This window comes from Populus euphratica, unplaced genomic scaffold (genome assembly GCF_000495115.2).
Source record: "Populus euphratica unplaced genomic scaffold, PopEup_1.0 scaffold125.1, whole genome shotgun sequence".
In the NCBI taxonomy this organism is placed as follows: Eukaryota; Viridiplantae; Streptophyta; class Magnoliopsida; order Malpighiales; family Salicaceae; genus Populus; species Populus euphratica.
Window position 1 is genome coordinate 488,219 of NW_011500014.1, and position 11,525 is coordinate 499,743.

An 11,525-nucleotide genomic window follows, 5' to 3' on the forward strand; every position below is an offset into this window, starting at 1 on the left:
TTGTTTATACTATACTTGTTTGACATACCATTAGTGGATCCTCTAACCTTAATATTTATTGTTATCATTGTTTAATCCTCACATTAAGCTTCTATCTCAAAGTTTTCATAAACTTCTTCTTTTTCTTTTAATATTATTATTACTACTACTACTACTACTATTACTATTGTTGTTGTTATTGTTGTTATTTATAATTTATACAATTAACTTCCCTATGATTCGACTCCGGTCTTACTAGGTTATTTAATACTTCGACACTCCTACACTTAGGAGAAGACATCAATTTTTTGATCGTGTCATTTGGGTTGTAGAATGGATAGGTATAAGACCATGTTTAAGGCATATACGTACCAATATACATAACTATGATTAGTTGTGACATAATTATTGGAAATGCCAAAAATATAAGAGACTATATAAGGACACTAAGATTTTGTCTAGAAGCAATTTTATAGTGTAAAGATGATATAAATGATGAAGAGTCATTGTATAAAATGTCTAATATTGATTGTTCCACATAAACATATAGTGATAAAAGAATATCTGGTTGTTCACAACTAATAAACTAGCATCTATTTGTTGCCTATATTAATTATTCACTAATCAACTAATCAATTGTCATTCTTCTAATAAATTAAGTTACATGTTTGTCTTCTTCTTTTTTCTTCTAATAAGGAGTAACTATAACCAGAAACTAAATCTTAAAGTAGAAATAGGCAGCACCTTGCAAAAGTAGACAAAATATAGGTTTTTAAGATTTCAAACCTTAAGATATGCATATTTATTCCAAGCAATTCCACACAAGAAGAGGAATAGGCAGAGGAGAACATGAATTAAATGCAAGAAAGATAATAAAAATGTGTAAATAAAGGCAAGAATTGGAAGAAAGATAACTTGAATACATAAAAGAAACAAAATTATATACGTAGAGTTAGCCATCTTTTCAAACTACATAATGATTTATTTTGATTGATACAATATTTAATCACATTTAAACATATAATTCTTATATTATATATGTAACTTTTGTAAAATAAGGTGTATTAAATTTGAATACAAACTAAACTTTTTATTTGTTGAAAATTACATGAATTATAACTAAACTAAATCACTTAATTAGTTTAACTTGTCAATGACTCATGCTATAAGTGGAAACTTTCTAGTCATTGGAATGAATTTAAATTTTCTATGATCAATCATTATTTTTTATCTATCATGACTTCTAATTACTTTTACATTCTAATGACTGTTTAAACTTGATTGAATAAGATTCTTTAAACTTGATCAATTACTGTTTCTTGTTTAAAGATTAACAATGATTATTCTTTATCTAATTTACACATAAATAATTATTTTTAATATAAACAATGATACATTAATTTGCTAAATGGTGGATAATTGAAATATTGTAATCATGCGCTATTGTGCAAACTAAAAGTAATATATGTTGTCGGATTCCCATGACAGATTCTAGGGAGCTAGAGTAATGAGACAAAAACCAGTTTTTTTTTTCTATTTTAAATCTTTTATTTCCTTAAATACAAAATGCTTGTGCGGCCCAAAAAGTTTTATTTCAGTGAATAAAAACCACTGTTGAGAAAACAGTTTAGTAAATACCTAAATTTGAAGGGAAAAAAAATACAAAACAAAACAAAAACAGGAGTTGAGGGTAGGAGAATTTTCAGCAAAATTCCACCTACGCAAATTATTTCTGACAAAAAAAATATAGAATCATGAAACCGTATTGTATATTTTTAAACAAGGTTTGCTGTTCGGACGTGGCATGAAAACTCAACCACGACCTAGCAACTTCTGGCCATGGCCTGTAATGGCCCGGCCCGATTTTCTTGAGAAAAATCATCCGAGCAGCGAACATCAATATATCTCTGCTTTGGAAGATATCAACATCCATTTTAGTTTTTTCCAGAATTTATCAACAAATTGCTGCAGAAAATTCATTTTAAAATCAATATCTTTCAAATGCATAAATCCAAAAGTCCTGTAAAATCTAAGACGTCTATCAGACACCCTGGATGAGAAGAATTCAATAAGAGACAAATGGTGGTGGAACCCTGAACCTGGATAAGGAGAATACAAACAAACAAACCGTTGAGTCAACGCTATGGAAAAACTCAGTCGATGGCTTCACTTCTTTTCTTCTTCTTCTTCTTTTTTTCTTTTTTTGCATGGAGTTGTACCTCCGTACATGTTCTTCACCACGGACCTAACCAACAGATTAGCAAATCGATCTGCCCGCCTCCATTCCTGCCTGATTTCAATTTCGTCAATTACACCATGACACAGTAAGGATAGCTTCTGTACATGACATTTACCCACAGAAATGGGTTTCTTGGTCATGACACTACAGAAATTGAACTCAGGAAGAATTTTTGCATGTCCCAACATTCCTTCTAAATTTGGAAAGGCTACCTACCCAAACCTTTGGGATTTGAACCACAGGGACAGTAAAATCTGTGAGCTTTGCCCTCATGTATGCACAATCTCATAGTGATATCCTTTATCAAATGCCAACACTGATGCTTTCAGAATCTTGCAGAAGCAGCGCTCCCAATATATATATATATATATCTATATTCATGCATTTGCAACTTGATCTCATCTGTACCTCAATGAAGCTCACACAATCATATTCAATGAAAAAAAGAAGCATCACTGGCAGGCTTCCTGTGGCAGACTTCAGACTAATTGCCTAATAAATGAAAGGGATATTAAGAAACGCAAGGAACCTCATTTATCAGCAACTTGACATTAAGATCCTGAAGCTTCGTCCTCAGGAGAAGAATCCCTTGATGCTTGTTCATCATCGTCCTCTTCTTCATCTTCATCATAATCCATGGAAGCAGGTTGCCCATTGAGATCCACATTTACACCATTTACCTTCCTCACAAACTGTCCCCGCACTCGAGGCCTCCTTTCAGCAAGTTTTTTCCGATTAACATACCTTATCTTCTTATCAAAACAGCGCTCTTTTCTTTTCTGTCTAAACTTGATTAATGCCGCCTCTCTTCTGTCTACTTTATTTAGTTTCACATCAGATGACGTTGAAGATCCAAATGATGGCCATGACGGAGTGGTAGGCATTTGACCAGGTTGTAAGCATATACTAACAGGGTAATATGGAAATGATGCCATCCCAGACATGTGAGGCGGACATTGGGGAAGATGATTGTATCCAGGAAGCATGGCTGAAGTTCCATGGCTGTGCAACTCATGCAGGTTCTTTTGATAGAGTTGTGCTGATGATGACATCATAACTTGATTTACAACACCTGACATAAAATATGGATACACACTTTGTGTTGATAAACTTGAAGCATCTAATTGAGGTTCATTCGTTTGATGCATAAGCACCCGATCATCCTTGAAATTTCTTTGGGGAAATTCTCTTGACATGGGAGGGGTGCAAGATCTTTCCAGAGAGAGCGAGTCAGGAATGCTAGAACTGCTACGGAAGTCATCTCCTTGTGAGTGGATTTCCAATGCCTCCCCATTTTCTTGTAAATGGGCATCATTAAGCATTTGCTCGCCACATACTTGAAGTTTCTCTTCCATCCTCAAATTTTGATTCCCATTGCCCTCAATAAGAGCAACTCCTTGGGAATTGTTTTTGACCGTGCTTGATTTGACATAAGTGAAAAAGGCAGAGGACTCGCCAATCTTCAATTCACTCTTCTTTGGACCAGAAGATAAATGTCCTGAATATTATTCGCCAAAGTGAGACTTAGAGCAGAACAAACATCGATGAAGTTAAGCATTAAATATTAGGAAGAAAAAAAACTGAGAGCTGGTGTCGAAATACAGAACAGAAACTATCAAATTAAGCAAACCTCACCTGTTCGGCGGTCACTGATCCCTGGCACATCAGGTCGATATTTCTGTGGATCACCAGAAGGCGGCTCGGCGGCAGCGGCGGCGGCAGCAGTGGCACCGGCAGACTAAGGTACAGACAAATGTCAATCTTGGCACATCAGAGAGTATCAGAAGTTTCAATGACAATTTTGAAGAGATTTTGGCTTACATGAACATTTGAGCAGAGAAATGTTTAGTGTAGATACTTGTTTATAATGTCTTGGTCAATTATGATACATGCTTCAAATTCAAGTTTTGAGAGCACCTATGTAATGTAATTATTTGGCAAACAATACACACAGAAGTTGCAGGTATCGTTTTCTCCTCCTTATCATATTCCCCTCCAAGTTGCAGGATCTTCTATTTCCTTTCCTATTGTTCCCCATCTAAAAATGTTTTTGATCATGCCAATTACATATTCAGGGTAAAAGGTTCCAATTAATAATTACTGATACGTATAAACACATTATCACATATTGAAATAACTTGCATGTGAGTTGATTTTCCAGTGTATTTCATTTTTTAACTTCATAAAATCTCCTCTGAATACTCCATGGAAATGGAACAAGTTTAACTGATTTGTTCTGGAAGTGAGTAGATGTGCTGTTTGCCCCTTACAATTGCACAAAAATTGAGTGGTGCAGGCATATAGGTTAGTGAAGTCATTGCACATCTGAAAAGTTACTATGTAAAGGACTAGTGGACAGGCCCTAGTGCACATCAAGATTCATGGTGACATATATTTCACTAAAGAAAATGTGTATTCATCTGTAGGAAAGAGATTTTACTCCCACTCTGTACACTTAGTTTGAGATGCCAAACTTCAGATGCACATTATACTGACCTCATCTTCCTGATGAGTTGACATCCCCATTTCAGGATTGGTGCTCCTACGAGACAGGTCATCCGTGTCATCTGAAAACAGCGTAGTACTGTTTGTATTAGCATCACTAGGATCTGATGCAACCGGATCGAAGTCATAGTTCAAGATGTTCTTCTCCGCCAATCCAAGCTGCCAACACAAAGATATTTATGAGTACCTCTTAATGCAGATAGAAATTTGTTTGCTGTCAGTGAAGTTTTTAACCAGAAAGTATGGAAAATATGCAAAGACAATCAAGAAGTTTAGGTCAACAAACATCTGACACACATGTCAACCAAGCCTTCACAGAACTATAACACTGCACTACAATCCACTTGAAATTGAGCATAAGCTAATGCGAGAACAAGCATGGAAATGTCCTTGGACAGACATCTGAACAGAAGTAGGTAGGTCATCTTCACCTTCTCACCAAATAAACCCAATAAACCTTACTATCATAAGTTGTAAAGTCTTCCTCAAGGTTCTAAGAATGTGGAAGAATACCTTAAAAAGATGGAGTTAGCTATGATTCGAACAAATGTAATGAAGATTAGCTACTATGAGAAGATTTTTGAATGGTTTGAACCAATAGATAACAAATGCTGTGGAGTTTCAATACCATGTAAAATTAGAAGATATGGTGCATATGACTTCAAAGTTGCAAAGACAACTTAAGAGAAAGGAAATTCAAAGCCAAGCTAAAATTCTGGTTCATTCTTGTCATGGAAACCAAATTGGAAAAAGGATGTTAGGGTTATTCCGAAGGGCAAGAAAGAAGTCTCCACTAACATTAGAGGTATCTCTGATCTCCAACCACCTCGTAATCATGATATAAAATGTTTTCAATGTTTGAGGATAGGTCATATAGCTTCTTGATGTACAAACAAAAATGCTATAATTATATGTGTGATAATGGAGAGGGGAACTAAAAGTTATGATGAGGATTATCAAATGTCACCACTTTAGGATGCTAGTGATGGAGTTGAGTGTGTGAGTCACTTGTAGTTAGGCATCAATTGATTACTCAAATCAAGAAGGATGATTTGGAGCAACATAGAAAAAACATATTTCATACTAGATGTTACATCAATAACATGGTATGTAACATCATTAGCAATGGGGAAAGTTGTGCCAATGTAGCAAGCACTACTTTAGTTGAAAAATTAAATTTGATACTTTAAAATACCATAAGCCATACAAGTTGTAAGGTGAACAAGCAAGTGTTAGTTTATATTTTTGTATAAAAAAGCATATATTGATCTCCTAGTATATTTCTTTGTTATGGGAATATGAAGATGTATTTAATGATGATGTTACTAGTGGTTTACTGTCATTAAAGGAATAGAACATCAAATTGATTTTGTTCATAAAGCTACAATTCCCAACCAACCAATCTATAGAAGTAATCTGGAGGAGACAAATAAGCTTCAAAGGCAAGTTGAGAAACTGCTGGAGGGTTGCTTAAGGGAGAGCATGAGTCCATGTGTGGTTCTAGTGCTACTTACGTATATGAGGAATGGGTCTTTGAGGATACATTTTGATTGTAGGGTTGTCACCAATATTATAGTAAAGTATAGACATTTAATTCCAATGCTAAATGGCATGTTAGGTGAGTTACATAGATCATATATCTTAACAAAAATTGATTTGAAAAAAAGATATTAAATTAGGATGTAAAAAGAAAATGAATGAAAAACTACCTTTTAAGACTAAATATGGGCTAGATAAGTGGTTGAATATGCCTTTTGATCTCATTAATAGACTGAGCATATTTTTAAGATTAATGAATCATTCGTTGTGTGCATTTATAGCAAATTTGTTGTGGCTTGTTTTAATGATATCTTGGTGTATAGTGAAAGCTTGGATGAGCATACTAATCATTTGCGTTGTGTGTTTGATGTTTTGAGGAATGAAAAACTATATGCCAACTTAAAGAAATGTGTTTTTTGCACGGACAAAGTTGTTTTTCTTGGCTACATTATTAGTACAAAAGGTACAAAAATGGATGAAAAAATTATGAAAGCTAAAAATGACTAGCACCCAAGTCAATTACCAAGGTAAGAAGTTTTCATGATTTCACTAGTTTTTATTGGCGACTTGTTAAAGATTTTAGTACACTAGCTGCAGAAATTGTTAAGAAATTTGTTGGTTTGTTGATTTTAAATGGGTCATTGAACAAGAGCACGCATTCAAGTTGATTAACATTGCTTAACTTTTCTAAAACAATTAAAATTGAGTGTTATGCCTCAGGGATAAGTATTGTAATTATTTCGATGCTAAAGAGACAGTCAAAAGGCTATTTTAGTGAAAAGCTAAGCACGGCAGTGTTCAACTACCCAATCTATAACAAATAGTTACAAGTTGGCGAGAGCTTTGGAGACTTGGTAGCATTACTTGTGGCCGAAAGAGTGTGTTATCCATTAGGATCACAAATCATTGAAGCACTTGAAAGGACAAGGTAATCTAATTAAAGGGAATGCCAGTAGGTCATTAGGATCACAAATCATTGAAGCACTTGAAAGGACAAGGTAATCTAATTAAAGGGAATGCCAGTAGGTGGAGTTCATTGAGACCTTTCCACGTCATTAAATACAAGCAATGTAAGAATAATATTGTGGTTAATGCTCTATCTAGCAAGTCCATCCTTATTGCTACTCTAAATGCAAGATTTTGGGTTTTGAGTATATTAAAGACATGTATAACAATGATAATGATTTTGCTGATGTGTATGAAATGAGTGAGAAAGCAGCCCATCGAAAATTTTATAGGTTTGATAGATACTTGTTTAGAGAGAATAAATTTTGTATGCCTAATAGTTCTATGCATGAGCTACTTGTGCGTAAAGCCTATGGAAAAAGTTTGATGGGGCATTTTGGTATGAGAACAACTTTAGAAGTGTTGCATAAACATTTCTATTGGCCTAATATGAAACGTGATGTAGAAAGGGTGTGTGAAAGATACATCCCTACTATGAAACGTGATGTAGAAAGGGTGCGTAATAGATATATCATGTGTAGGCAAACCAAATCTAAGGTCTTATTACATAAGTTATATACTCCTTTGCATGTACCTAATGAACCTTTAGTAGATATTTTCATGGACTTTGTTTTAGATTTACCTAGGTCAAAACAATGCAGAGATTCAAGTTTTGTGGTTGTAGATAGATTTTTTAAGATAGCACATTCCAGATTTTGTCATAAGACTGATGATGCAACCAATATTGTTGATTTGTTCCTTAGATAGATAGCATGACTCTATGATGTTCCAAAAAGTATTGTTTCAGATCAAGATGTTAAGTTCTTAGTCATTTTTTGAAGGTTTTATGAGGAAAATTGGAAACTAAATTATTCTTTTCAACTATTTGTCATCCATAAATGGATGGTCAAATGAAAATAGTGAATAAATCTTTAACTACCTTATTGCGAATTGTCATTAAAAACAAAAGAAAAGTTAAGAGCATCTTCTATTGAATTTGTATATAATAGAAGTGTGCATTCTACTACTAATCACTCACCATTTGAAATTGTTCATGGTTTAAATCTACTAACTCCTTTGTAATTGTTGTCAAAAATCTGTTGGTGAAAGAGTTAGTCTTAATGGAAATAAGAAGGCTGAAATGATGAAGAAACTCCATGGGAGTGTTTGGCAGCACATAAAAAATAAGAATTATCGACATGCATATAAAGCCAGCATAATCTTTCAACCTAGTAATTAGGTTTGGATGCATATAAGGAATGAAAGATTTCCAACTTATGGACAATCTAAGTTGATCCTAGAAAGGATGGTTCCTTCCAAGTCCTTGACCAAATTAATGACAATACATACAAGTTAAAACTTCCAGGTGAGTTTAATGTTAGTACTACATTTAATGTTTTTTATCTCTTTTTTATGTAGGTAACGATTCAAGATCAAATCTTTTTTAAGAGAGGGGGAATGATGAGAATCAACATGCAACACTCCAAGATCCATTACATATGCTGATTGGACCTATTACAAGGGAAAATGCCAAGAGGATAAAAATAGCAATTAAAGGGTTGATTCATGACATTTGAGTCAAGCAAGCTTCGAAAACTCCTTCTAAGATGATGTCAAGCATAAAGTTGAGATCATAGGAGGATAAAACATTAATCAATGTGATCCAAGCACATGTTGGGGTTGTTTAACATGGACCACATATGTGGATATTTAACACGCACCGCAAATAAGGATTGGGCCTCATGAAATATAAGGATGGGCTTCAAAGTATTCTTATTTAGTTTTGGATTTAAATAGCTAGTTATGTGGATTTAATTTAAATCTATTAGCTAAATTGGGTTCATTTTTTAAGTTATTTATAAGTAGTTGAAATAACATTGAAAAGGAAAAGAAATTGCCACCATTAAAAATTGAACAACGTGAGTGTACTTCTATGGGTTCTTCATTGAATTTTCAGAACTTATCAAAGATATTATCCTTGTAGCATTTTAACCATATACCTTTGGTTCTTCATTCAAGGAATTATTGGGTCAAGGTTTTCTAATTTAATTTTAGTTTTCTTGGGTGAGTATTTCAATTCTTGATTTTAGCCTCTAAGATTTAGCCTTTCGAGTTCACATCACAAAACTACCTCTCACCAACTCCACTCGTATGGACACAATACACAGTCACTATATTAGAAAGAAAGAAATTCAAAACTGGTTCAAGAAAAAGCAAAGAGCTAAACCAATAAAAGAAAACAAACCATGTGCCGCCTTCTCCACATGTGTGTCCACAAGTTCAAGAGCTCATTAGTACGTAAAGGCTTTACAAGATAGTCTGCTGCTCCAAGTCTCAAGCACTTCACAACAATTGAGACCTCATCCTGTGCCGACATCACTAATCAAACAAAAAGCTTTTCAATACTCAGGACCTAAATTGAAAATAGATTTTACCACAACTGATCTTAGAAGTAAATTTAAGAGATAAGCTTACTGATCACAGGAATACGCCGCAAGTCTTTATCCCGCATGATATACTTCAACATTTTCATGCCCTTGGTCATTGGAATGTCAACTTCAGAAAGTATGATGTCGATTTCAGGCCCCTCAGCATTGAGTGCATCAATCACCTGCCTAGCCGATCTCACTGATGTAACTGTGAAGCAAAAGGAATACAGGTTCAGTGCACAAATGACACATTATCTTCAAAAACCAATATAGCAAAGGAGTGGAATTATTGAACTTAAAACAGATGTGGATACAATAAATAAATGTTGAAAAAATCATTAAAAAAAAGTAACTGAAATCGGAGTCTCAAAACTGCCAAATTGTTAGCATTCTACCAAAGTTTATTCAGAAAATGAAGTGCAGGTATGCAGATAAGAATTGATATTGAAAATGCGGACATAATAAAATAAGCTATTTAGCAAACAACAATATATGTAGCTGGATTTCCACCAGACTTAAAAATAATTCTTGGAAAAAAATAAAGAAAATACAATGTTTCATATCAATTTTAAGCAAATGTTTTTCAAATCCTTCACCCAAAATAGCAAAAACCAAATATCACCAAGGGGCCTTAAATCATTTTCCTCCTTATGGCTTAAAATAATAGCACTGGTCATACATCTTCATAGCATTCACGAGAAGGAAAAGTGAAAGGACAAAAAAGAATTACCTTGATAAGAGCACTTCAAAAGGAGAGTGAAAACCTCCTGAGAGCTCTTAGCATCATTATCACATAGCAAAATCCTCACTTTGCTTCTATCAACAAAACCATCTCCTGCTCCTGCTCCTCCTACACTTTTACCATTACCACTCTCCTTCATGTGCCCACTCAAATTTTGCTCATCTACCTCTCCCTCCATATCTCATCAATTCAATTTGTCTTTTTCTTTCAAAAAGTAGACAACATCAATTGAATAATAACACACTAGTAGTACCCCACCTCTTCTCCTTCTGGTTGAGGATTTGGACACAAATTAGGGTTAGGGTTTGGATTATCCAAATTCCCAAGTGACGACGGTGATGAAGAAAACACAGCAACAAAAACTATTAATTAATAGAAATATTTTCTCTCTTTTTTAATACAAGCGCATGTTAGCCTCTTTCCATAAAGTATTTATGGCTGACGGTCTTGATCGAGGATTTATGTGAGCCCAGGCCAGGAAATCAACGGCTCGATTTGGATCACCGGACATCCGTAACCCAAAAGCAAACCAATCTCTCCTCTCCTCTCCTAACTCGTGCCTCTTTCTTCTTACGCTCAGCTTTTTCTAGTTTTATTTTTTTATAAAAAATTTGTGTTAATGGATACAGATTAGGGTTAACATGCGCCGGGGAGTAGAAGAGAAGAGTTTGTAGTGAAATAAATGGGTGAGATTGCGCAGATGAGTGGGGTTGATTGAGCATATAAGCGTATGTTAGAAGGGCTGGAGACGTGGCATGGTGGAGAAGACAGTGGAGAGAGAAAAAGGGTAATGAGGCAGGAGGTTTCTTCGCTTTCTGGATAGTTTGGTAGAGATATAGAAAAGGCCACGTCATGCGTAAAATCTGAAAAATATCTTTTTAAAAAAGGAAACCACGAATCTATATTGATGGATTTGATTGCCATTTGCCAACGGGTTGACGCGCGTGTGTGTGCACACGTGTGTGTGAGAGAGAGAGGGAGAGAGATGGTAAGAAATTAGGGCAAACGTGATAGTAACCAAACATCCATTCCTCCATGTGCTCTCTTCTGCTCTCTGTTAAGATACGCGATTTCTTTTTTTTAATAATTATTTTCATTTTAAAAAATTAACAAGAAAAATTTTCATTTAAAAAAATTAGCTTCATTT

General features: G+C 34.6%; 1 protein-coding gene across 1 annotated transcript; it reads right to left on the reverse strand.

The window, feature by feature from the left end:
- Positions 1-1,958: 1,958 nt before the first annotated feature.
- TOC1 (CCT motif -containing response regulator protein) lies at positions 1,959-11,216 on the reverse strand. Its single transcript, XM_011048881.1, has 6 exons — positions 10,367-11,216; positions 9,683-9,844; positions 9,453-9,586; positions 4,715-4,882; positions 3,854-3,956; positions 1,959-3,716 (listed from the first exon to the last, which is right to left on the reverse strand). Exons 1-6 carry the CDS (start codon positions 10,554-10,556, stop codon positions 2,770-2,772), a joined length of 1,704 nt encoding a protein of 567 aa, XP_011047183.1. The 5' UTR covers positions 10,557-11,216; the 3' UTR covers positions 1,959-2,769.
- Positions 11,217-11,525: the final 309 nt, after the last annotated feature.